This window comes from Melanostigma gelatinosum (genome assembly GCF_949748355.1).
Source record: "Melanostigma gelatinosum genome assembly, chromosome: 12".
Taxonomy (NCBI): Eukaryota; Metazoa; Chordata; class Actinopteri; order Perciformes; family Zoarcidae; genus Melanostigma; species Melanostigma gelatinosum.
Window position 1 is genome coordinate 16867835 of NC_136645.1, and position 27975 is coordinate 16895809.

At 44.7% G+C, this 27975-nt stretch overlaps 1 protein-coding gene across 1 annotated transcript; it reads left to right on the forward strand.

The window, feature by feature from the left end:
- Positions 1 to 27681, forward strand: micu1 (mitochondrial calcium uptake 1). The gene is made up of 12 exons (XM_079280948.1): positions 1 to 129; positions 3546 to 3710; positions 4404 to 4596; positions 6418 to 6580; positions 8897 to 8940; positions 17779 to 17893; positions 19590 to 19672; positions 20280 to 20480; positions 22339 to 22476; positions 23852 to 23960; positions 26632 to 26721; positions 26898 to 27681. The coding sequence occupies exons 2-12, from the start codon at positions 3547 to 3549 to the stop codon at positions 27059 to 27061; spliced, it is 1464 nt and encodes a 487-aa protein (XP_079137074.1). The 5' UTR covers positions 1 to 129; position 3546; the 3' UTR covers positions 27062 to 27681.
- The last annotated feature ends 294 nt before the right edge of the window (positions 27682 to 27975 follow it).

The following is a 27975-nucleotide window of genomic DNA, read 5'->3' on the forward strand; positions in this document are numbered from 1 at the left end:
CGGTTGTTGGTTAATACGGAACTGCTGTTTACGCTGCGCTCCATCTCTGCAGACACAAGAAGGTGAAGACGAAACGCAAGAAGACATTTCATCATTTGGAACTGACTGGCGTTTTGCGTTATCACTAACGTGAGTAACCGTACCGCATCTACGCCAAGTTGTGTGTAACAGAGGAAATAGCATCTCCCCGAGCTAACAGTAGACATTATGCTAATGGTAACTGTTAGCTTGCTAGCTAGCGTTAGCTGCCCTACGGAACAATTATCCGGACTAGCTGGACTCGATAGCTAAGCACTGTCACATTATCATTTACATGTGATACACAATTAGGACTGGCGTTGAAAGCATGTAACGTTATTGCTGGTTAGCAGACAGCTAAACGCCAACGTTATATTACTGCAAGCTGATGGCTACGTGGTCAACTTACGGCTAAAAACAAAACATTGGGGTCTCCTTGTCAATCATGGGGACAACTTTTGGGGGTTCGGGTTTCCGCTCTGACATGTTGACACCATAGCCATCATGTTTTTGACCCTTATGTGTTTGCCACGTTAATGATATAACTTAGCTAACGTTATCTATTTGGCGGTTAGCCGTTGACAGCTGTGTGTTGTGGTAAATGTTGGTGTCAACAGGAGCAATTGACCAAACTGAGTTGCCAGGTCTGTTCAGGCCATTGCACAATGATTGTCAATTTGTGACACCTTTGCTAAATTGTTTAACCTCTTTCACCAATTCACCTGCAGTGCACACAGTCTTAACACTTGATATCACAGTTGGGCAGTGAGAAGTGGCGAACTTATCTTGTGAGACACCCTCCTGTCAAAATGAGTGTTATTATCTGTTTCATGTATGTCAAGTGTACTTGGTACATCTCCGGCAATAATTCCAAAACGGATAAATGAGGGTTGCTCACATTTTTAAAAGGTACTTTCGTCAACTTCTAATCTAAGCAATTTAAAAGTGTCCAAATAAGAAGGGTAGATGGTAGACATGCTTCTCTTTGTCTGTGCGTCTTGTACTCCTGACAGTAATCTCCTCTTTCTCCTTTTATTTACCACTCGGAGGTAGAAAACATCCCTAAGCAACAGAGGAACTGCAACGTTTAGCATCTTGGAGGGGAATGGATCACTAGTTTCAAATGAGGGCATAGGACATCTTTTTTAGAGCCGCGGGCTGTTGAGGTGACACTGCCCACTTTTCCTTTCTCTGTCCCTTTTTGTTTTTATAGCATGCAATCGACCCGAGTAAGAGAAGTGTTCACGCAACATTAACACTTATGTTTCTCTTGTGGACCTCTCAACACAAAACTGTCAGGAGGTGGATAATGTTGATGACCAACAGCGATATTGGTTTACCGGGTCCCCGGTGAAATAGAATACAAGAATAAATACTTTGCTGGGGTTTGATGTTGGAGGTAATATTTAAAGTGTTCAGTGATCAATTTTGGACAATAATTTATCTTGATAACAATGACTAAACCAATCTATCTCTCAAGAGACCCTGTCAACTACAAGTCATTATATAAACAGTTGGATTATGTTATAAATATGGCAAACTCTTATACTTCTAACGTTGTACCTTGCTTTATGGATGTAGAACAAAGGCAAGAAATGGCGGATGCCAGTGACTTGATATTTGGATGGTGTTCTTGAGGCCACTATCTCAGCTCGCGCTTGGTTGAGTTTGGTTGTAACGTTGATTATATCCAGCAGCAAAGGTGAATGTGTCAATGAGCTGTGGCCTTGAGAAAGCTTTTACCAAACATACCAAAAATAACAAAATTATGTCCATCAGTTTTGTCTGTCCAGCTGTTACAAAATGCGTAATGTGCAATAATGTATTGTTCCTGTATTTGTAAGTTTTTGAATGTACGGTCTTCAAAAGAGATTTCTCCACCAAAGGTCGTAGGTCGTTGCCATGTTATATTACCACAGTCCCCTTCAGTGCTCTGTGACATACGGGAGTTGTAGCTGTAGTACGGCTCACATTCCCAGTGTCCCCTTCTTCAAAAAGTTCTGCCAGGCTAATGAGAAAAAAGAGAGCGTTGGTGTGTCTCGCTGTAAAAATCAATTTTCTTTACAAGTGCCAAGCCCCCAGCTGGGGATTTCACAAATCATGGGTAACTTTCACTTTGAAAATTATGAATTTATGCTCAGCTGACATATTTCAAAGACCCAGGAAGACATCAATTACACGAGCCTAAATGGGCGGTCCTCAGCTGGCAGCTCGGAGTCAAACAGACCAAGAAAAATAACTCTGTTGTTTTGTCCCTTTGCCTCTTGTGTATTCAGGCTTGTCTGACACGTGTGTGTACATATCGGTGGCGGAGATGAAAAACTGTTCCAGTTGGACATAAAACCTCTAAATAGATTTGGAGCAGATCTAATATGGGCGTCAATGAATTGTCCCAAGTCGACATTTGAGAAATGATTCAGAAATAATTGTCTCAATTCATCATTTCACTTTGTTATTGACAGATATGGCTAATTGTTCATGGTTTTTGGCACGTCATTACATTATAAGACACGCTCATTTGGTGGAGGCTTTTGTCCAAAGAGACTTTACAATGAGTGCATTCAAACCACATGGGAGCCAGAGCTCGAGATCATCCAAAATTGAAAGTGTGTCCCCAACAAAATATGCATGTTCAGAACCACAACACAAGTGCTGACAGAGTTTTCCGCACCATCGACTTTCATGAAAGTGGTTCTGTTTCACTGAATAGGTTTTTCGTCTCACCGATGTCAATAATATGTTTGGCACCAGTCGTTAAGCGTCTGTCTCCAGCCTCATGGATTGCTGTTCCCCTCAGTCCCAATATAAATGAGCATTAGCATATGCCATGCCTTCTTCAGTCTTTCTACTGCGTCCGTTTGACAGTCGATGGCTCAGTAGTTGATAGGATATCGACACGTGGCAGCTGCAAGCCTCAGTGGAATGAAGTCGTCTGTCCCAGCCTTGGTACACGCAGGGGAGCGACAGATACACACCAGTGGCCCCTCTGCCTAATTGTTAATCATCTTTCCATGACATAGCTGAATGAAGCAACGGTCCAAGTTGAAAATGTAGTTCTGGAGCTTAGCTGCCTGTGAGGATTCCAGGACATTAATGCATTGACTTTTGAAGGTACAGTTGAACCTGCAGCGCTGTGTGAAGACGGGTCCCATGGGTGCCCTGCTGTTGTTCTGAGCTTCGCCTCTTGAGATGAGTGTTAATTAGTTTTTTTAGTCAAATTCTCCAAATCCTTACCTAAGACTTCAGTGGCTTATGACTGCAGAAGGATGGAAAGGCGGTGTCAGCGCTTCTATGTGATATTCAGCTGTGTGGTTTGAAACAGCTTCATCCACCTATTTGTCGATGTTTGCAATAACAGATGCAGATCTTTGCCATCTATCATGACTTTTTTTTCTGTCATGACATGCAAGAGAAAATATCCTAAAGCAAAATTGTAGAACGTCTTAATTGTTGAGCAGTACAGTCCTGTGGAGGCCCCGTTATGAGTGTCAGCTGTTTCACCGCGCCCGTTGTTCTTTTCTCTGCAGAATGTTCCGCTTGCGGGCTTTGTCCGCCGTTTCTCTGGGACTAGTGCAGTTGTCCCGGCGCTACCACAGCGGGGCAGTGCGAGGCTCTGGCCAGAGGAGGCTGATGCTGGCAGCCCTGGCTGGGGTAACCGGCGTGTCTGCTGGTGCTGGGCTGCTCTGGAAAAGGTAAGTCTGAGAAAATTATCGTGGCCTTCTGACACTTTGATTCAATTCCGTTTAAAAATACTTAATTTGTCCCTCAAGGGGCAGTTTGTCTTTTATATTTTACGATCATACAAACTTGTTCACCAACGCCAAAGACGGTTGTCGTATATTTGTTTGCGGTGCAGTATTTGATGGCAGTTTGACTTTTGAGCACATGCCAAATTGGATTCCCAGCATTACACAACTGTGAGGGAAAGCAACCCATAAAGCTTCTTACCTGCATTTTTGTCGCGTCACAATTTTTATGGATATCCATTACAAAGGAGGCTGGTGTTTAGTTCAGGCAAAACAGTGGAAAGGGTGTTGACGCGAGAGCTCTACAGGGACAGAATGACTGTGCTGCAGGAGGCAGAGTGATGGATGGCGCCTCAGGGTGTTTGTGTCTGATGGGATGAGACTGTTCCAGACCTTCACCCTGGTTTTCATTCTCCTTGTGTCTCGTTAAACTGAATTATTCAGCATACCCCCGACAGACTCGGTCATTTATTATTTCCAATATTCAATTTAGTCGGAAAAATGGTCAAGTGGGAGTTTGCCTCGGTAGACCCCTCTGCAAGCAAAACACAGTGCAGAATGCTTACTCATCGTTCCTGCTCTCTGTTTTAACTGTTAAGCATCATAGACTCACGTATTTCTAATCTTTTGTTTAACTAGAGCATATGCGGAGGCCGGGTCCTCCGTCCGACACTCTGAGCAACCAGGCGGGGAGGGGGCAGAATTTGTGAGGGATGCCGCCTCTGAGACGGAGTCGGAGAAATCGGTGGAGGCCAGCAGTGGAGACGAAGAAGGAAGTGAAGGCGGCGAGGGGAAAAAAAAGAAGCCGCGCTCCGGATTCCGTGACCGCAAGGTAATCAATAAACAATAAACATTCAGTTAGTCCGGTATTTAATTCACCTCTAGAATGGTGCTTTGAAAGCCCCCCCCAATCAATGGCCAATATGCAAACGCCAGTATATATTTTTGGCAGAATATTTTACGGAGACATACAAAGGTAATCAGCATGCAGTGCTGCTGTCGTAAACAACAGGAATGCACCACCCGTAACATTTTATTGCTGTTAATTAGGCACCAGATGACAAATGACAGAATAAAGGCTCTCTGATACGATGCCGTATAAACAGACTGCAGCTCTGTCGTTGGAGGAGAAGGAAAGAGGAAGACCTTCGAACGTTCAATGCAATCTTTTCAAAGGAAATGTGATGCAATAGTACATCTGACTTAAGGATGTATGTACAAAGTGCCTCAGTCTGCCGAAAGCACACAGGCTTCTAGGGAGCAAACCGTTTTAGTGAATCACAGCATCGCAGGACCCACTCGTGTGTTGGTAAAGATAGGTTGTTTGTGCCAGCTCACTCACTCTGTCAAATAAAGAGTCTAGGTCTGATGAAGTCAATTCTGTGTGTAAATGTCCGAGCACTTGCATCTGGGCTTCAAATGCTGATGGTCGAATGTTGCTGGAGTTGTACAGTATGCGTGGTGGGAAGTGCTTCCTCGTGTCTTGAGAATATTTTTGAGATTTTGGTCCGTCCATATGTTTTGTCTTTTATTTATTCTGTCTGAATAATGCTCAAATATCTCAAATGCAAATAATGCAGCAAGAGGTAATTATCATTCTAATGTGCGTTTTAAAATTCAGCACTTGAAGTGATTCACCGCACTTGTCTCAGATGTTGCGCAACACTCTGTGAAAACCAGAGGAGACAAAAAATAAATGACTGCTGTGACTGAATTTTACTCGCCTGGTTGTAAATGTGCAATTTTTGTCATGGAAAGTGAGGGCACAAATGTCTGAAAGCTTAAAAAAAAAAAAAAGAAGGCGCATTGGGACTCCATCAGTGAGGGTGATGCTGAGATCAGTAGCCTGTAAATCTCATTTACCTCTCATCCACACACTGATGGCTGTCTCCTCTGGGGGGGGGGGGGGCATGGTCTCTGTGATTTCCCGATAGACCAATAAGGTCTGCTAAAAAGCGGGAACCAACACGAAAGCACGCAATCATCGCTCCAGAGAATTTAGTTTGATCAAAGCCTGTGCATCTCTCTCACTCTTTCCGTTATCAAACTGAAACTGTAAAATGTATTTTACTTTGTGTAGGCAAGCATTCAATGTCACGTGAAATAACAGTCTGTGTGGATTTACATGGCTGAGCTCGTCTCCCAAACAGACAGTCAGTCACAGTTATGCCGCATCTGTTTTGAAACTTTCTGCTGAAAAGCAAATGGCAGCGTCAAGGCAAGCATTGACGCGGCTCGTAGCAGAGCTGAATACATTAGTTTTTTTTGTATCTTCCGAAATGTCGGACTTTGGTGTGTCGGTGATGCCATGCGGTTGGCCTCACCTGCTGGGCACCGCTTTGTGTGGCTGTGCTAGATCTGCAGTCAGTCCGACTGATGCTGATAGAACTAGTTCCTGTTTTGATTGTGTGATCGTTGAGTCAGGAGATTAATACACTTCCCCATCCTCTTGTTTTCCTGCCGCCACCTGCTTCTTTGTTCTGGTCTCTCCTTCACCCTCTCAACACTCTGTTAGCTTTACTTCAGGACCATTTAGCTTGCTCCACACAGGATTGGAATACTGTTGGGTCTTTGATTTGGTAGAGGCTTAGGTGGTCGTACCTAATGTGTGAAATGCAGTGTGATTAATTGTGGCTCCTGACTGGTTTGGCAGGTGATGGAGTATGAGAACCGGATTAGAGCCTACTCCACCCCAGACAAGATCTTTCGCTACTTTGCAACGCTGAAGGTCATCGGCGAGCATGGAGACGCTGAGGTTTACATGACGCCCCAGGACTTCATACGCTCCATCACGCCGAACGAGAAGCAGCCTGAGAGTGAGTCTCCTCTCCTTCTTTCAGAACCTTTGCTTCGTCTTCATCAGTGACTGCTTTGCTCCCACCGGCATGCTCCGTTTCTATTTATTCCTTCAGTCTGGTTCTGTAAGGTAAATGTTCAGTCTGGTTCTTGACCCCATATATACCCTGGAAACCTTGCCAAGATCCTACAACCCCCCCCCCTCGCTTGGCAGTTCCAGACTAATGACAAGTTCATGCTATAACTACCCCGCTGACTGTGTTCACAAATATGAAAGGAGGGGGGAGTGACGGGGCTGTCCGATCACGCTGAGTTGAGGGACTCGCGACACAGCAGTTGGTGTTTCAATTAACAGGTTGAGACCAGAGCAGATCTCAGGCGTCACACACGGAGCCAGAGAGAGAGATGTGATCCAAAGCCAGGGGAGGGTTGGCAAGGCGGGGAGCTTAATTTTTCATAGATATGTTTCGGCACTTGTCTTTAACTGTCCATATCTGGTTATTCAACACTGAAATTAATTTAGATGTACATGACATGGGAGTATATTAGCCTCTCATCTCAGACCTGTGGTTGAATGTAGAGCTTGTTCATTAAATCCTGCACATTCATCCACATTCATCAACGGAGGCAAGCCTGCAGTTAGCGCTTAATAAGGACTTAGCCGAGCCTGTCACGTCCGCGCTGCCATTCCTGCTCACCTCAACACTTCGCATGTTAGCCAATCAGACTCGGCCTAGCTCGGACCCCATTTGCCTTCCGTTCTTAGACCCAGTAACTTGCCTCCTCACCTTGTGATTCCCCAGCTCTTCCTTTATTTATCCTGCTTCCAAGCTGGAATTTAAGTAATGATGAGCCGAGCTCTGTTGGGTAAGAGAAGGGTTCAGCGAAGCTGATGAAAAATCCATTAGAAGCTGTAGTTTTACTTCAAAGGCAGCCACTTCAAGTGAAGTTAACCAACAGACTCCCCGCTCAATTAAAAAGAAAATGATTGAGTCTCAGATGCTGATTCGTCTGCTTTTGTTGTTTTTAATGTTCTGCAGATTTCCCGGGCCCTTAGATGATGAATAAACCATGAACCTGATTTAAAAACAAAAAATACTTATAATAGAACAGTCTGTGTGGACAGAGCCTGTAAATATATAGCATATGTATAAGGCCACGGTACACATAAGGGGTCCTTAACAACTTGCAATTTAAATTTTATGACTAGGTTGTTCCCTCTGCCCTGAGCAGAATAGATCGTGGAACAGTGAGGAATGCTGGGAAGACCAGTCGTGTCCTATTGAATTTGAGCAGAACAAGGCGGCCTCTTTAAGTGCATGTAACGGCCCTTGTTTGCCTGTCATGTGGTCTGGAAGTGTGTCCCTAAGCTTAGTGATCCTGCCCCTCATTTGATAAATGTATTGATCGTGTTCACTGACCTGCAGTTAAAGGAGTATTGACGCGGCATGGGGAAGGTGATAGGCTATTTTCAGAGGTCTTAAAGTGATTTTCTGTAAAGGTTTTCTGTAATGCTGATGAAGCGAAGTTCCGTTGAATGAGATTATACTCTCGCCGTTGCCCTCACAGTAAATCTCATTTGAAGAGACTTGTTTCAGCAGGTCACTGTGCTACTAGTCCATCGGCCCGCGTGACTTCTTGAATATTTGATATAATGTTTGAATACGTTATGCTTCATTTAACAGGTTAGAAGTGCTGCCTGACACGGGAGCTTAGACATTTATCACCTCAACTGTTTTTAGTTTGAATGACATTCATTTGGAGGGAGGGTTTCCTTTTTCACGCTCAACTAATGCTTGAAGTATATTTGATTAAGAATCACATTTCAAGTCATTCTTGCAGGAAGAGGAATTCTATTCAGTCACAGAATGAATTGGTGCCTTCTCCATAGAAGGAAATAAGACTCATTTATGAACTGATCCGTGTGTGTGTTTCGTTGAAGTCATTATTCATTGAGTTAGCAGTGAACCCAGACACCTTGAGATACTCATTTGAAGCTTTGATGTACATACACATACATGAAAACACTGTTGTTCTCGGTGTGCTGGAAGAGAACTTTGTTCTAACTGATGATCAGAAGAGTCGGAAGCTGGATGCTGATGATTGTTTGTTTGAAAGAATTAGCGAAATGGCTTGATAATGACTGTTATTAATCTCGAGCACGTGTCAGTGATTACGAAATGTTCGGTAATGACGGCATGTAAATACATTTGCTCTGCTTCATGCGAGGCATAAATCCTAATGCTCCGGCTGTGTAACTGCTCCGCCTCGCATCGTGTCGTCTATTTGTCTAATCTGAACATCTGTTTGTATTCTCTCTTGTCTTCTTTTATTAGATCTAGGCCTGGATCAGTTCCATGTGAAGCGATATGATGGAAAGGTAAGAAGTGGGGAGAGGGTCAATCATCAGCAGCAGGGAGTTACGTCTCAGAAACATTGCAGCCCTAGTTCATGAGTTCAGTTTAAAGTAACTTGTTGGATTTCATAAATATAGTGTATAGTATTGCATTTCCTAGCTGTGCTAATAACATATTATTACAGCTTGTTTCTTCTCCCGGTCTGCCAGAAGGGTTTATTTCCCACAATGGCCGATGGCAATAATTGCTTAGGAAATCCATTCATGCAAAATACAGACAAACTGATTTTCTTTTCTCACTTACCCCGACTACCCATGGTGGTATCCGGCGTTAAGATAATTTCAGTTTTATGTGCTGAAGTTTTGAGATATTTCTCTCTGCCACCAACCCGATACAACCGAGGTAATTAGACATTTGTTTAAATATATATCCTTTTTTTCTAAAGTTATCTTTTCAGGGTTTTCTCAGAAATTTGTCCCTTAACTCTTAAAAGTTCATCCTAACTTCCAGCGACGTCTGCTCTTAATAATTAGGCCTCATAATCCCCAGAATACACTGAGGGCTTTATCAGTTCATGGCTTGGATTTTAAATATGCATTAACAGAGAAGGAATTAGAAGCGAGTTTTTCCAAAGTGTGGCCTTAATACAGTGCAGTAGTGAGGAAACTTACTGACGTTAAGTTAAAATAAAAGTCCAAAAAATAATCCATGTTAACTGATTCATAAGTGGGCCTGACCTTCTGTGTATACCTCTAAAGTTGTTCATCAAATATTGTGCAGCATCTGCTTTAGTTTAATTTGAATGTGGCGTTTGCTGAACTGAATAATGTCTCTGAAATGTAATATACCGGTAAGTCAAACAACTGCCACATTCATTCATGCTTTAGGCTTGTGGTGTTTTCTCAATGTCATAGAAATAAACTACCGCTCATGAGGGCCAGGGGGATTACATCATCGTAAAAGATGACATATGCAAAGAGATAGTGGAGCAAATGATGTCAGCAAAGAGTGCAGAAATTCATAAATAATATTCAAATGATACCATAAGCAACACAGCTAAGAAAGCAGGCATTTCCGTGTCCACTTTGTTGTTTGTTGGATGCATTTCTGTTTATCTTTGTGCACAAGCTGAGACACGTCTATTGCAGGTACAAGTTTTACAGGAGAAAAGCATCCAAGGTGTATGTTTTGAAAATGTGGTCTCCCTTCCCTCTGAATTGAAGTTAAAGGATGTTGTTTGTCACAGACCGTACCCTTCATACTCTGTTTGCCTTTTTTGACATCTTTGCTTTCGCTCCTGCTTTGCTGTCTCCTTCTCAACTGTCGCCTCGTGCTGTTTCCCAGTCACGTTAATTGTGGCGAGAGCAGATTAGCAGAATATCTTGCCTTCCAAATGTTGCTTGAGCTCTTTAAAGTCCAGAAAGGGAATTAAATGAAAGGGAAGGGTAATGATGAAGTATATTGTTTTCAGCCCACACCTGGATCTTATCTGCCTTCAGTTGGTTAAGCCTGGCTCAGAGAACGGATCAGCTCCACACTTAGTCATTACGAGGGACATGTACAAAGTGGGTCTGTCCAGTGCATAATGACCCATTTAAAGACAATAATGCATCCCTCACACCCAGTAGCCCACCATCCTCGTTCATTTTCAGCATTAGCTAATCTGGCGTCCTGAAATCAAAATGGCCCCTTTCTGCTTCTGTAAATGTCGTCCCTATCTCCGGGCCTCCTCTATTTGCCTGGCAAATCTCTGGACACATGCTTTTCTCCGATACTGTATTGAGCTTGTATTGTCCCCTGAGATTTGCCTGCCAAGGCAAGAGCGACCCGAGAGCTCCACTCCCTCCCCGGCTCTGCCCAACCCTGTTTTGCCCAAAGCCTCCTCCTCATTGGCTTAAAGGGCCCCCCCCTAGCTAGTTGGAGAAGGAATAAACTATTACGCTTTCCTGCCATGAAACTTAAACCTGCATATAATTAAATCTAGATGAAATGGCCACGGCAAGTATGTGTAGTGTGTAACTCATGGAGGGTGTGGCCTGGTACAAGGGGAACATTTCATCTGGGGGTTGGGTGGTAAACAGCAATGAAGGCTATAGGTCAATAGAGAGGTGTGCAGCATTGTAACATGAGAGCTCTTTTAAAGGACCTCTGTGTCTAACTCTCCATAGTTTTATTTAGAAATAGCCGAGCCAACTGAGAGATGTGTCACGTACATACAGTTTGGCTGCAGCTGAGTGGAAGAGTGTTTAACGGTGTACGTGTTATAAACCTCTCACTTCTCCCCCGCTGACACTTATTTGTCCAGGTTCGGTCTATATGTCAACATAACATGCTACATAGAGTTGTTCAGCACCTGTTGTTCATATTAACCCACCATGTTTGTTTCATTTCTTTATGTTCCTGTCCATGAAAACACAGTTATTAGAGAAGTCGTGAAATGTGAAATGTGAAAACCGGTTGTTTTATGACACCTTCCTCCCTCTTCTGCTACCCTAATCATGCGGGCATGCTTTCTGCTGCCGCAACCGTACGTTGCTGTGACCTGACGTTGTGAACTGTTGATTATTCTCTCGTGCTCTTATCAGCCATCCTCTCTCATTCACGTAACGAGTAATCCCTCCATTTTTTCTCTCTTCCCTGCTACGCGAATAACCATCATCCTCAAACTCCCCTTCTCCCAAAATCCCCTACTTTTTCACTGTCCCCCCCTCCCCCCCCAATCATTCCATCTACTGATTCCCCATTCTCCACCCACAACCCCCCCCCCCGCCCCCCCCATCCCTCCTCTGCTCTTCTGTCCCCCTCCCTCTCTCCTCATCTCCTTCCCGTTCTGCCCCTCCCTCTCTGCAGGACTTCTGGCAGGTATGGGGATGTGTGCCGAGCAGCATGTGTGCACCTGAATGAAAAACTGCACTTTGTATTCTCTACCGACTCCCTCTTCTTCTGTCTCTGAACAGTTTTCTATCTTTGTATTATTCACTCTATCACTCCTCTGTAGTAATACGGAGGGCGTGGCTTCGTGGTTAGTCCAGGGGAACAGCTCAATTGGCTTGTCAGCAGTAGTAGTTTTTCTCAATTTCCCACATCTCAGCTTCAGCAAGTGTGAAACCGGAGTCACAGCCTCGGTTAACTTTGTGACCACGACTGCAGCCAAGCTGTGGGTTTTTCCGTGAATCATTTCTGACAAGAAATCAGTAGACCGCTAATAAAATGTTGAATTTACATCTAGCTTTTCTGTCACAGGGTATACGTGCTGTAGGTGTTGAACACAGCTCGATGGGGGGAAGGACGGAAGTATAATTTAGCACCACCACCGTATCTTCTCATATGATAAGGCTGACTATATCATGCCAGTGGAAAGAAGTGTTTCTGATTGGCTGGTCAACAGTTTGACCAAAATACCATTAAACCGCAGATCACCTCACATTGCTTCTGTTGATAACAGGAGTTAGGTCTGTTTCAGTGTCCACCGTTTTTAAAACAACATTTAGGGACGGTTGATGAATGAGTACATCTCGTCTTACTGCCTGTGGGAAGTGGCCATAAGTGCAATAATACACTCCGATGTCCTTCGATGGAAAATAACAGATTAGGATGAGGAAACACCACTCTGCCTTATCTGTTAAATTCATATACCAGAACTCTTAAACCGCTTATATCCCTCACATAAATGTTTATGAGCTAGTTCATTTGAGCATTTACTTGCTACTAGTTTCCAGAAATGCTTCACAATGTTTCACCAATGCTTCTGATCTACACATTTACATTAAATAAATGAGCCTTGACCTATGAGCTTTATCTGCTAAATGATTTGGCCTTTGAGCAGGTCTGGATGCGTCTGTCAGTCAGGATGACGCGAAGATAAGCCAAGCGCAGCAAAAGGGCAGGTTACAACTTGAGCTCCTAGTGACGGGCATGAGCAGAACTAGGCACACCCCATTGTGTGTGCACTTGTATGCAAACTCCCACCCTGTGTTGTTATTAGATGGTGCCCTTTGTACAGCTTGTTGGAGGCAGCTGCGTGCCATATCTTCCCTGCTGAATTATTGAAAGTGAAGACTTTATACATTGCCTCTACAGGGATTATTAAACACTGCAGCGCTGCTGCATAATTTACAGCCTAGCCAGTGCCCCAAACTAAAGTTCACATACATTTATAGTCCAATTCAAAGAGGAACATCAAGTCTTGCAAAGCTGAGATGCGAAGAGCAGCTAAAATGAGTCATTCATTAGGAACCCGTATTGGTCAATGCCCAATTATAGCAGTGCTGTTCCCCTGCACTCCCTCTTGTCTTGCTTTATGAACACACCTTTTCTCCTTCATCCCTTCTGAGAAATATCAGCTCTAGCTTTTCACACGCTTTGGCACTCTAGCCGTTTTCCCAGCATGCACTGCTCTATTGCCTGTGCCTCACAGAGAAAGTAGCTGGTGGTGGCGCCCCGTCTCTCTGCGCATGGTGGCCTCACGGGGTTGTTGTTGGGGAAACCCAGGAAATGGCTCGTGTTAGCTAAACGTGGAGGCTGTATTGATGTGCTTGATGGCCCTCACAAATCCGTCCTTTGGATGTTCCGGATGTCAGTGCTGCATGATTTCTGTAGAGCATGGTTTAGAGTCACTGAAGGCAGGCCATCTGAAATGTGTCCAAAGTTGTTCCTATGCTGTGGCCTCTAAAGCCACGCCCGTCTAGCTGCGACCGAGAGGGGACACCTGTCACTCAGAGGGAGTGTGGAGGGGGGGGGGGACGAGCCTCTTGTCACACCAACTGTTGTCATGTTCACTCTTTCTGATTTCACAGGAAGCTCCCAGGGGCCGCTGTTTGGACCGCCGCCGCTCTATTTCTGCATCTTTTCGCACTGTCTTCTATTCTCACATGCTTCCTTTGCCCTCTCTGTCAATGTTCGTCTTTATAAAGGCTAACACAGTCACACACACACACACACACACACTCACACACCCAGTCTTTCGCGCTCTCTTCCTGCTCTCCTAATCTACAGTAATAGAGGTTGGGTTGTCTGTACACATGGTCAGCTAATGCGGTCCCCCCTCTCCCCCCCGCGAGACAGCTGCCACTCCTCAGTGACTTGTTTATTGAGCGTTCCACATCAGGGTACATTATTCTGATGGTGTTCCCAGAATAATTAGGAGTTATTAACAGTACACCTGCTCTGCAGTGGCCCCTGGGACTAGAGGTGGAAAGCTAATTCATCAGTGTTCTCTCCACCCACACAGCCGCCCGCCCACCTACAGACTGCGTCATCACGAACAAGGAGAGAATATTAACTCTGGACCACTCTGATGGTCAAGGATACATTTTTTGGTTATGGGTGTTTTGCAGTTCAAGGCAGAGTAGGACGTAGTATAGAATAATGTAGTGTGTGTGTGGGGTTTTCTTTGGGAGTTGGATGGAGACGGTGCCCTAGTTGTAGGTGGTGTAGCACAGAACAAGTGCACTTACACACAGGGAGAGCTTACAGCCACCGCTCACAAATGGCAGGCGCAGGCTCGGGCTGACTTTTCCATCGAGCAGGTCACTCCGATTTCCCTTTTCCCCTGAAACCTGTCAAAGTGACAGTAACCCCGGAGCTACCCCATCACACAAAGGTACTGATCCATTTTTAATGCATTTGTCTCGCAGGACTCAGCCTAGACTCATAAATTCATCTCTTTGTTGCGATGCTCAGTGGAGACCACGCAAACAACTGAGTCTTCTGACACTGTCTGAGAAACGCCATTGCGTCTGTTGTGCGATCATTAATATGGCGACACAAACTGTGTCCATATCCGGTTCTTTCATCATCTACTCTCTGCTGTTGTCGGGGTATCTGCAGCTGCGGTGTTGGACGGGGTCACAGATGTAATCAATAGTGAAGCACTGCAGCCAGCAAGTCTAAAGATGCCATCAGCTCCTAAAGCCAAGCGCACGGCCACACAAAGTGCTGGCGGAGCAGCATAAATAACAAGAGTGAAGCGAGCAGAGAATGGATGGGTGGCATGTGATGTAAATCTAGTAAGTGTCCACGCTAGAAGTCTACAGTATAGTGTGTTGAATGATGTCAATCACAGTCACTTCACCAACTGCCTGTTTTCTTTTAATACGAGAGGAGGATGCTGGATGTCAGAGGTGCGCGCCTCCTCATCAGCACAGCTGTCATGTAACTGGCAGAGGTTTCAAAAGGAATCACGCTCACCGACGTCGCAGACCGCTGCGAAGTTGCCGCTGATCAACAGACACGCGCGCTGGCAGACGAGGCGGTGGCTGTTAATTAACTTGAGTGCTGCAGCAATTAGATTTACAGTCATTTGAAGATCGGTGCTTTGGGGGGAAATCTAAGATGAGTGTTAAATACAGACTCCGATGAAGTTGAGATCCTTTTAGTGATTGCAGCCGCATATTTGAAAGGCATGATGTCCTCTGGGTAGATGAATCAAAACTGATGAAAGACTCGACTGATAAGACGCAAAGTCTAGGGAATCAAGTAACCTAATGGGGATCTCTTGTAGGTAAAACGTGTTTTACCAGTTCTCTAAATTATAAATGCATTTTTATAACGACTTCAGTGGGAATTGGAGGTGAAGGAAAGATGGAGGATGAAGAGGAGAACATGACATGGTTTTTAAAAGCCACAGCGCAGCCTGATATACACACTGCCATCGCTCTCTGTCTGCTGGAGAGAGTGCAGTGTTACGTCATACAGTTGTTGGAGAGATTTACAGTATGATAGCACATTGTGTAGGTGAGCGAGAGCAAGAGAGTGAAAGCTATACTGTGCGCTCAGCACAGTGAAGTCTGTAGCTGTAGAGTGGGATCCTAAAAAGAGAGACTCGTGTTCCCTTCTGACAGGAACACCGGCTGCATCAGAAGACTAAGGGCTCCATGTTTGTGTGTTTATTGGTTAGTATTTCCACACACTCTGAGATCTCCTCTTTATCAGCTGAATGTGCTATTTGGCTCCTCTCTTTGGCCAATTATATTCGGGTGAATTTTCGCTGAACGTCATTTTGGCTCTTCTGCGGGGGTGTTCTCGTCCTTGACTCGGGACGCTGAAAAAAACGAGTTATTATGCCTAATGTGCTCTGTGCCTCCGTTCTGATCATTATAACGAGGCCCGGTGTGTTCGTGCGTAGTTGTGTAGCCGTCTGTGCCGTTAAAATACACACTTTTCTCTTTTTTGGACTGGTGCTAGGACTCTGGCTCACCTCAGGCCTGGAAGGCTGTCTCTGTGTGTCGGGTAGCCAACACCAACCTCGATTACTCTCACTTTCCCTCTTTACTCTAATTACGTGTTACATGCCTGTCCCTCTCTAGCATTCTCTTACACTTGCACTCACCTGAATGTGTATGGCACAAAGAATGAAATGTTTGCCTTTTGTTATCTCTCTGTGTCTGCCTCTCAACCGGTAGCACTGCTCCAAAAATAACTTCTCTCTCTCTCACCTCCCCCTCTCTCTCCCACTCCCTTCTCCCTTTGTACTGTAAAATCTACAGTAGATGGCATCAACAAAAGATGATGCAATAGAAACCACTATTTTCTATATTTGCGTCATCGACTTGTAAGAGTCAAGACACCAATTGGGGACAGTGATGTATTGGATAGATAGAAGCTCATACCAGTTGTCTTTAGCAGCGATTTCTGTTCATCACGAGGAGGGAGTCGGTTCATTTCAACGACTTTGAAAGAATTTGATGTTATGCTGTTATAGGGGGATGCCACCACATTTTAGTATTCAGTGTATGCTTTTCCCAATTAATTTAAGAGAGAACATGGGACTAGCTTTCATTTGCAATTTCCACTCAGCATATAGCTCCATTGACAATGCAGATAATGAGTTTAATTGACTGTTATAATAACAGACTCGTTAGTGGAGCTGCATCACAGCTGCAGAGACAGCGAGACATCATATTCAATTTGAGCGGTATCCCCCAATTATCTAGTTTTGAGCAAGATGCTATCTATGTGTGTGTCTGTGTGTGTGTGTGTGTGCACTATAAATGCACATGCGTGTCTTTGTCGTTCAAGGCCCTGCTAAAGACAGCAGAGGCCACGCTGCTCTCTAACAGTTGTTTCTCCTCCTTCCTCCTCCCCTGAATTGGACCTCTTACAGACGGAGGTAACTCCACATGGCCTCAGCGTGGCCCAGCCCCCCCCACCCCCCCCCCCAGGCATGCTCTGTCCGTCTGTCCACTCTGTTTGGTGGACGCTGTCTTTTCAAGTCTCTTATCACCGAGTGTGTCGTGTGCATGTGGTTAAGTCACTCTTTCATGCAATGCTGTGAATATACACATGCTGACAGAAAAACGTCGGTGAACTGTGTGTGTGTGTGTGTGTGTGTAAAGTCACTTTGTTTTTAATAATTAATACTTTGGGGTTGTGTCTATATGGTTAATAGATAGTGTGTGTTTGTGTCACAGTCTCTCGTGATGTTTTTCCTCTCTTTATGTCAGTGTCACACTGAGTACAGCCTCGGGTGGATAAAGTGTTTGGAACTTACCACAAACTAATTGCTTGTCACTACAACCCTCACTTGCCTGTACGGCTTCATGTGTATGCAGCATTTGCATGACTGTTATTGTGAAAAACCGTCTCTCCATCACCCTCCTTGTGTACCAGGAATATTGTTTGTGTGTGTGGAAGTATAGTAGGTGTGTACAATCCTGTGTTTTGAACAGTCTCTGATTGACTCTCAGACACACACAGACTTGCTTGCACACACACACACACACACACACACACACACACACACACACACACACACACACACACACAAAGCCACAACTGTAACAGCTGTAAGGCTTGTGCTGAATTAAAAAATCCTAAATTTTTAATCTACCTTTTCCTTTGGTTGTGACCGAAATGAGCAGAAGATCGCCCAGGAGAGGGAGAAGTTTGCAGACGAGGACAGCATATTTTACACATTGGGAGAATGTGGCCTTATCTCCTTCTCTGACTACATCTTCCTCACCACTGTGCTGTCCAGTAAGTACATTGTTGACTGCACAGAGCTTTAATGGTGCTGATATGACTCATCCCATCCAATCCCACGCCCTTCAAATCCTACACACTGATCACAAATCAAACCCAAAGAAGATCTTTTCATTTCCTTCTCTGCTCTGGGCTTTTTTTTTTCTTTCTTTTTTACTGCATCAGTCTAAGACGGAAATTGAAACACAGCGATATTTTCCAACATGAAGTTATTAGCCGGGTTACGGAGCTGTCTGTCTGATCTCCAGTTCTCTCACGGTAAATAATGTGTTTCACATAATCCGTTAGCTGGAGCTGCATTGGTGGTGAATACAGAGAGTAACTTTCACGTGAAACAAAACCTCCTTTTCTAAATGTGTCACAGTTCATAAGAATGAAAATAAGGCTCTGACTCCTTACTCTCCAATGCCTGGTAAAGTCATATCCCCGGCTTAGCTTGACCGTTTAATATAATCCGTTCATATGGAGGAAGTCTCTGGGGAAGTTTTCAAGGACAAGTCATGTTTAAGCAGACGCGACAGCGTGCCTTATGGTTGCTTTCAATCCATTTAACACGGCAGCAAAAATAGTGCAACGGAGGATTTCGCCTCTTGGTTCAGGCCTCATAGTCGTACACATTTACTGCTTTCATACGGAATCATTCGTAAGATATGACTCTGTTCATCTTTAATATATCCCTTGAAGGTGTTTGTTTGCCAAGGCAGGAATTGTTTATAGTTGTATACAGTAGTAAAAAGTGAAGCAATAAAAATAATTTATCAAATAGATGTTGTATAATAGAATGAGTGTAAACATTATTGCGTTAAATGAGTGTAAACATTGCGTTAAATGAGTGTAAACATTATTGCGTTAAATCAGATGAACAGTGTTGTTATGATGGGAAAATGTACCAAAGAAAGCTTCAAAATAATAGCCTAAATGGTTACATGATTTCCAATGAAGTGAAATGCTTACATACATTATGTAACAGCTGTAAACTTTAAAACAACTTTTTTTTTTTTTTAAATACTTCAATGCAGTTATAGCATCAAATCATAACAGAAGTTCTCTCAAGACACTTCATATAGAGCAGGTGTATATCTTACAGAGAGCCAACATTCCTTCACGATCAAGCACAGTGGCGATAATAAACCTCCCTGTAACGGTAGAGACCTTGGGCTGAACTGGGCTCTGGGTGGGCGGCCATCTGCCTCGACTGGTGGGGTTGGAAGAGAGGGAAAGAGAAAGGCGCTAAAAGAGTCTCTGTAAACTACTCTAAATGGAAGCGCTGTTTGTTTAACCAGTCCCGTTTTTGTTTGTTCTGTCATTATCAGACGGTGGGTGCTAACACTGTGAACTCAGCCGTGTTATGCTGCTGGCCTGAAAACTCATTTCACTGTCTCTGGCCGCGTGGTCGTTAAAGTGACGTGGGTGTTTAGCAGCAGAAGTACAGCAAATGCCATTTGCAGAAAGTGTACACAGATTGAAAACCAGTGCAGCAAATTGAAATGTCATTAATGCAAATTTTATATTCCAGATTTAGCATTAGGCATTGTGCAGTCTGACGGCCCCTCTAAAGTGCCCCATGTTGCACCACTGGGTGGTAGTGGGGGGGGGGGGGGGGTTATGATGAAAGCTCGGTGGATCCACTGTGACGTGCCATTTTCATATTGTGTTGTATTGATTTCAGAATTGTGTTTTTTGTGTCCAGCTCCCCAAAGGAACTTTGAGATCGCTTTCAAGATGTTTGACCTGAACGGCGATGGAGAGGTGGATCTTGAGGAGTTTGAACAGGTGCGTAGCCACACACACACACACACACACACACACACACACACACACAAAACGCGCTCACAAAACGCGCTCACAAAACGCGCTCACAAAACGCGCTCACAAAACACGCTCACAAAACACGCACACACTCGGCATATTGAAAGGAGACATTCGGTTCAAACAGCCAGCCCACCCGTTAGGACGATGCTGTACCCACGGTGCTGTACCCCCGGTGCCAGTAACTCACGCTGACAGGCACTAAAGGAAGGTTGATGTGCAACACTGTGACATTTTCTCAGAGGGAAAAGATAAGTGCTGTGCTGCGCACTTAGTCCATATATCATGATCTCTACCACTGGATGTGATGGAGAGTTCATGATATACAGTATTGTTTGTATAGAGTTTTTTTAAGTTAAACCTCATTATGTCAGAGAATGAATGAAAGATGCTTTCAACTGTTTTTTAATATGACGCAACCAAGTAGTTTTTAAATCAAGCTAATCTTATACAAACCTCACAGGCTTTTTATTGATGGCAGTTGTCTGATTTGTAATGGATTAATATCAGTAAATAGTCACAAGTACCTCTGAAACCTTCGTCCTGGTTTCTTCGTCCCCTCAATCCTTAGGTCCAGAGCATCATTCGTTCCCAGACCAGCATGGGCATGCGGCATCGCGACCGCTCTACCACAGGAAACACCCTGAAGACGGCCGGCTGCAGCTCGGCTCTCACCACCTACTTCTTTGGAGTAGACCTGAAGGGGAAACTCACCATCGGCAGCTTTCTGGAGTTTCAGAGGAAACTGCAGCATGACGTGCTCAAACTAGAGGTAATGAACGAGTGGGGGAATATAGCATTATGCTACTCTACTATTGCTTCCAATTATAATAAATATCTTGTAATCTTAAATCTTAGTCTCTGCTGCACCTATTCAGGGTCTAGCCTATGCTAATTGACAGTGGACAGCAGTAAATATTAGGGGTGTAACGGATCACAAATTTCAAGGTTGGGTTCGGTACGATACGGTGGAGCCACGGTTCGGTACGTTTCGGTACAGTAGAAAACTATAAATGCCAGAGAAATGTCCTTTATTTTAAAATATATTTATTCATTAAACTAACATCATAAAGTTATTCTTTGACTTTGAACAATGATGGAACTATACCTGAGTGACTCATCTTCTGGGGTGTCTTCTTAGCAACACATAAGCATAAAAAACAAAAACTGCTCCTTAATGTTATGTAGTATTGTTACTTACATCTTGCAAAAGAGATTTTTAATCTCAATGGGACTACCTGGTTAAATAAAGGTTTAAAAAAAAAAAAAAAAATTATTATTTTTTTATTTTCAAACTTATTCGGTTCGTCATGCGTACCAAACCGTGAGCCTTGTACCGAACGGTCCAATATGAATATGCGTACCGTTACACCCCTAGTAAATATCACTGTTCCTGTTATGACGTTGTATATAAAACGCATGAGAAGCAGGCCAGAGGATGACGGCCGCACTGTGTGGATTGTCTGTCTGCACTATGCCAGTGTCACTCTCTCAAAGCTGTGACATTTGGTTATAGAAGCCATCTTCTGTCTCCTCAGCGTGACACCAGACCCCTCCTCGTGCCTCTACAGTTACAGCAACCGATCAGTGTTGCTGAGCATATGGTTACCCTAATCCATTTAATTAGCGTGGGGAGTGCCTCGCTGATCACTGAACCGTAATGGGTGCCGTCATCTGAAGCTTCAAGAATAGGACTGGAGTCGGAGCATCTGCCAGAAAGAAAGCGCTATCTGTCAGTTCTTAATGATACCACGATGCTGTGAGAGGGAAATCATAACCCCACAGATGAGAATGACACTAGCATGAAGAATACAATCCAATTCACTCCTCTCTTTCTTTATGTGCTGACCCTGCAGCTCACCCGAGGCCATTGTTCACCAGCTGTAGCAGTTTTTTCTTATTCTTGTCTTTATAACGTTCATGAATCCCCTTGTTCTTTAATTCCCAATGAAGCTGGAATTACAAAAAGGTTTCAGAGCATCATGTATACATTTTAAAAAGCTGCAGGAATTCATTGTCGCCGTCTCTATCAAGCCTGTATGTCGATGCATGACAACCGAAATGTCAGAATAACCAGAGATGCTGTCGTTAAGCGCGTCCTGCCATCATCTTTACTGTTGTGGTTGACTCTCACCGCTCTAATAGTGTCGTTTTCAGTAGACAAAGCTGAAAAACTCATTTAATTTTGACCTCTCCTCACAACAGGTAGATCCTCTGCGGGTCAGGTCACCCCTGAAATCTTTACTGCAGGTTTATTTCAGCTCAGTCATGAGCTGCCTCTCACAAGTGCGACAAATTAACATTTCGTGAGGTCGGCGTGCTCAAGAGAGAAAGAAGGCAGAGAGCCGCATAGACTCAGACATAAATCCACTGACCTGAGACAGCGACGGCCCACAGCTGTTAAGCCATACCCCAGTGGGACATTGTAAAAAAAATAATAATGATAAAGAAATAAAAGCCTGCACATTCAGATTTAGTGTCGCCAATGCCGGCTCCAAGCATGGTTCAACCGGAAGCCTGACACCAGTATTTACTGTTCCCCATCTCACCATGCCCTCCTCCTTCCTATTAATTAGTTTTGTCCCTCTGCACAGCACTCAGTCTTCATCTGTGTCTCTCTCACGCTACAGTACGAGAGGAACGATCCTGTGAGCGGCAGAATCAGCGAGAGACAGTTTGGGGGTATGCTGCTGGCCTACAGCGGCGTCCACTCTCGGAAACTCAAGCAGATGCAGAAGGGCTTGAAGAAGATGTTCAAGGACGCACAGGTAGATCAATCTGTTGTTATTGTGGAACTCCTGAGCTAAGCGATTGGTACTTTGTGGTTTCATGTGGTGCTACGTTTGGTGGCGTGGACTGTTTCCATAAAGCGGCCTACATGTGAGGATGCGTGGCTGACGGTGGGTGCCTGAATTGAAAAGGAGATTGTGCCGGGACATTGCGAGTGTGTGAGACAGACTGGGACGTAAGGTGATACATCACCCGGAGAGGACAGCGCACTCGGAGCCTGCCGTTATCTACTTACTGACACTTACTCTCTACCTTCCGCTGTCTCCGTTTGTGGTGACCAAACACAGACGCCAGTGCTCAGCAGCAGGGCACAATTACTCCATCTCTGTTAGAGCTTCCTAATAAAGCATTCAGGCTTTGTCCTCCTTGGTTGCTCTTCTATCAGTAAACAACGTAAGGAGTCCGTCTACTTATTATACTCGGGATGCTTATTTTGTTTACCGGTAGTTCAGATGCACGGCTTCTTGCAAACAAGAGTTTTGACTTTCCTTCCCCTACACGTACTTTCACAAAACACCACCGCCTGGCTCGAAGCAAGTCAGATGACTCTGCTGGGACACACCAAACACAAGAGAGATGTCAAAATATTCCAGATGCAGAGGGCTCAGAGTATATACACCTATCCCTCTCCCATTTCCGGTGCTTTGCCTCAGCGTAATGAGCCCCATCAGTCAATTGACTGAAGATACGCGCATGCATATCGTATCCCCAGAAGTTTTGCAGTAAAGATCCATCCCTTTTATGTTTTTTTACCCAAAGATAGTAAGCATCACATGAGCATGATAAGGCACATTTGATGGTTAAATGCCGTGTTTAGCAGAGAAAAGAAAGCAGGGAAGCTGCCGTGTCTCCGAGGCATGAGAAAGAGATGAGGCTGGTGCTGCCAGAGTTGTCTCTCTAAGGAATTAAACTGCAGTAAGCCCCCCCCATTCCCCCCCTTTTCCATGCCGGTGTGTCTCAGCATTGGCATAACCTGTAATGTAAATGAGAAAAATAGTTATTTTCAGCCTGAGACCAGCTGCTCTCTTTTGTTTTGCAATTGAGCTCATCAGCAGCGTGGCAGCTGTGTGACTGTGCGTCCGTGTTTCTATGTGCACGTGTATCTTCAGACCGTCTGTTCCCCTGTCCTCTTCCACGCCACACACACACACTGTTCATCCACGTGTGTCCACTGCCGCTGCCCGCTTCCTCTTGTCGTTTGTGTCACACTGCTGAGCCGCTCCCGGAATGTTACTGTGCGGTCCCAGCTCGTGTAACGACGATGTTTTTGTAACGATCTGGGAGCTCTAATGCCGCCGGTAAGATGGCAGTTTTCTCACCCAGACTCATTTTTGTATATTTCATCTCGTGCAGGGCATCACTTTTGAGGAGGTGGAGAACTTCTTTACCTTCCTAAAGAACGTGAACGACGTGGACACAGCCCTGAGTTTCTACCACATGGCTGGAGCCTCCATAGACAAAGGTACGCCCACATGCGCCCGTTCTCTCTCTTCTCCAGAATTACTCCCCTTCAGCCTCAACTGTTGTCACTTTCACCCTCGGTCTCTCCGAGCTGCTCACACTCCAGATTGGCTTCCCCCACCTTCTTCTGCCTGGCTTTGCTCCCAATCCTTGCTCAGCCATTTGTCATCGGTTTGCCCATCCGTCCTTTTTATCTACCTTCCTCCAGGCCGGCAGGAGAGCGCGTGCATTGAATCCAAGAGCCACGAACGTGCACACATGACGGTTGTCTTTGCAGGCTACCGATGCCCACTGACACATGCCAGCGTCGTCATCGCTGGGGGAGGAGGGAGAGTAGTGTTGGGACTGGGCGGACCCGTCATTACATGGTTGCTCCAGGACGGTGTATGCCGTCTGCAAGCTGCTGACTGGAGCGTAACAAAAGCTCTAACAACAATTCTAAAGTAGAGTCAAGCAAGACTCTAACCAATACAAGCCAATACAACAGCAGGACACTGTAAAATGTGGGTTACCTCGTTGAGGAGCTGGAGGGGTGCAAGTGAGTCACCTGCAACTCTTCATCTACCTAGGATCTTCCTCATCGCTTCCTCAAAAGAAAAAAAGTTGAATGAATTCTTAAGGAAACAAGTGAAAATTAAACAAGTATGGTTTACATTTCTTCCTACTTAGTCATTTGCAAGTGTCTGTATCATTTCACGTGTTGATTGTAAGAAGACTTGTTATTTAGCTCACTCTGGTTGCATCTGCTTCCATGACTCCCGTGCAACATTTAAAACTGATCTGCTGTCAGAAACAAAAGTCTTGTTTAGTAGAAACATTTTTGATAACCGCTCATACAACCCGCTCATTGCGTTTCCTCTGGCTCCGTCACAGAAAGACGTTACCTCTGGTTTGGCCGGTTGAGAACGCTCTTAATGTGAAGCAGCTGCTGTTGGATGTTTAGTTTGCGTCGGCAGTAACTTCATCCAGCTCAACGAAATATGAAGAGTGAAGAGTAAACCGTTAAAAGGCTGTTTCCTTGTGTGTGTAAGAAATTTGAACCGGTGTGGAAATACGTAAAATATGATAAAAATACATTTATAAAGAGGTAATAACTGATTGTAAATGCATTGTATTGTAGAAAGATGCTGAACATTAATAGTATCGCATATGGGGTTTGATTCCATGAAGAAGGTTCATGATGTTGACCGTGTTGACTGTCGACTCGGCATTCTTACTCCTGAAGAATGTGTCCGCAATGATTATTCAAAAACACCAATTGCTGAGCGTCAAATTGCTCATTAAATGAGTCGTACTTCCTTCCACAACATGAACTTCTACTGAAGTCATTCGTCTGTCAGATCCCAACAATGAAAGTGGATTAAATGCGAGAGCAGCACGGGCCTGTAGCTTTGACAGTATGGCAAGTTGTTTGATGACTCAATGTTTAGTTTATTACAGTGATTCAGGCCTTCAATGGGCCTCCATATGTCTTCTGTCAACACAGCCATTAGTTCTGATTCACTGATGAAGCAGCTGCTGCTGTAAGAGTGCAGGGTCTACCCCGAGGTGCTCGTGTGTGTGTGTGTGTGGGGTGTAGAGGGGTATTGAAAACATCAGGCTTCTGTAGGTTTGCTGAGAGCTGCCAGGCATGCGTCTGCATATTATCTCCGTGCTCCCGTTGTCCGTGCAGTTAAACCGTCTCCATACTCGTCGAGCCTTAAAGGAATACTTTGCCCACAACCTGATCATTTCTACATCAATTACTCACCTCTTGTTGCCTTGAATCCTCAAAGGAAACGTTGCTTTTCTCGCATGCCTCCACGGTGGATAAAAAAGCTCACACAACTCGTGCAGTATAATCCAAGTCTCATTCATCCAGCCGCAGGCGTGAGACTGTTCATGTGGATGTGTTTTAAATCGTACGGTGTGTTTTCTAAAAGAATTGAAGGCAACAGGATATGAGTAATTTTGTGGGTGAAGTATTCTTTAAGGAGCTCTTCTATTGCTCTCTTCTCTTTTACATCTTGTGTTTCTCTCTTTCATCTCACTCTCTGATGATTTCACATCCTTTTAGAACAGTTTCTCATATGTGGGTGTTATCTGGAACTGCTCATTATTAAAGGTAGAAAAGAAGGCCACTTCTATGTGGAGTGATTCAGCTGGTTTTTTTTGTCTTGCCATTTGCAGGGAGATTTTGTCAGATATTCTTTTCATCCCCAACCTCTCCTCTTCCTCATGCTCCTCCTCTTGTGTGCCTTTTGAAGTCTTAGTCTATGTAGGTTTTCATCATTCTATTATCTATTTGTTTTTCTGAAATGACCCAGAGGCTTTTTTTTTCATTCCCCTCAGCCAGTCTCATTTTCAGCTAGATGTCCTGATGCTGCCCGTCCCCTCCTCCTCCTCCTCTCAGCCCCTTTTTCTCTCGCTTTCTCTATCGCATAAAGTCTACCGGTGAATGGGAGTCCTGCCTGCTATCGATCCCAAGCAGTTTGCCTGGCACACAATGTCCTCCACATGAGTCATTTATGAGCTGGCTTGTGTGACACGCACCTCTATTATTCTCCTTCACAAGATGGTGTCTCTCTCTCTCTCTCTCTCTCTCTCTCTCTCTCTCTCTCTCTCTCTCTCTCTCTCTCTCTCTCTCTCTCTCTCTCTCTCTCTCTCTGTGGTTTCCTCCCTCCTTCTCTCAGTCACCATGAAGCAGGTGGCCCGCACCGTGGCCAAAGTGGAGCTGTCGGACCACGTGTGTGACGTGGTGTTCGCTCTGTTCGACTGCGATGGTAAGTACCTGGCTGACTACATTCATGGGAAGCAAATAAAGCCTCAAATGACGGTTGGAAATCATCAATAAATGGACGTCGTCTCCCTCCCGTCGCTCTTCTTTATTTCATCATCTCTCCCCTGTCCATCACCCTTTGTCTCCCTCCTCCTCTCTCTCCCTGTCTGTCTTCCTCAGGTAATGGAGAGCTTAGCAATCGGGAGTTCATAGCAATTATGAAGCAGCGGCTCATGCGTGGGCTGGAGAAACCCAAGGACATGGGCTTCACTCGGCTGGTGCGGGCCATGTGTAAGTGTGCCCAGGACACGGCCTGGGACTTCGCCGTACCAAAGACACAGTAGAGACTGCGTGTGAGTCAAGCAGCAACGGCAGCAGCATCAAACGTTTCCCTTCAACAGGTCTCAGCCATTCAGGCAGACCGTTAATGCAATGGACTCATTCGGACCGCAGCTGTGAGGGACATCTTCAACCATCAACGCATGTTGCTGTAGTTCAAGCTATCAATATAGTGAGTGGAGCATGCTGACGCAGTGCATTCTGTCCATCAAAGGCTTCTCTAGCAGGCCTCTCCAAGGCATCGTGGGTATTTGTATATAATAAAATGATTATTATTATTTCTGCCGTATTCTATTTTGCGTTTAACACGTTTGACCATGTTATTTGACCTTCGGCTGTATACATGCTGCAGTAAGTCTGTTCTCCACGGACAACAGACCCTTTATTTTGCTATTTCTTTGGTGGGACAGAGAGCAGACGTCTAATCTTGTTAGCGCCTCTTCATCCAGTCTTCTCGCTCCAACTGCGTTTTCATTTTGTCCCATAAAAGATCAATGATGCTCGTCTTGCTTTACAATGTACTGTTCAAAGTGTGTATTCTTCGAATTATTGCCCACTGAAACACTTTATATGAGACGGATGTCAAAAGAAATGCTCTATTAAAGATGTTTTTAATAACGTAAAACCGATTACGCTTTATTCATGAGCGACTGTTCTGCTCGACTCGTAACTTTGAGTGTTGTCCTGCCATGTGCTCGTTTTCACTCTTTGACTCTGAGGGGTTAGTGAGACTAATCTATGGCGCACCGAGGAAGCCATTTGTTATGTGAAAATGAAATTGGGTGGAACATTTCGGAGCAAAACTGCTCAGCTGATTGTACGACGTGCCTTTGAGTGTGTGCCAGGGGAAGATGCTAATGTGTGTGTGCAAGAGCGGTCAGCAGTTTTGTCTCATTGAAATGGACAGGATGGGCAGTCC

What these genes read in the sequence shown, in the direction of transcription:
- micu1 (XM_079280948.1), top strand. Translation starts at nt 3,547, where the DNA reads ATGTTCCGCTTGCGGGCTTTGTCCGCCGTTTCTCTGGGACTAGTGCAG. An exon ending in TGGAGCCTCCATAGACAAAG is followed by an intron (nt 23,961 to 26,631) that starts GTACGCCCACAT and finishes TCCTTCTCTCAG; the next exon opens with TCACCATGAAGCAGGTGGCC. An exon ending in CGCTCTGTTCGACTGCGATG is followed by an intron (nt 26,722 to 26,897) that starts GTAAGTACCTGG and finishes TGTCTTCCTCAG; the next exon opens with GTAATGGAGAGCTTAGCAAT.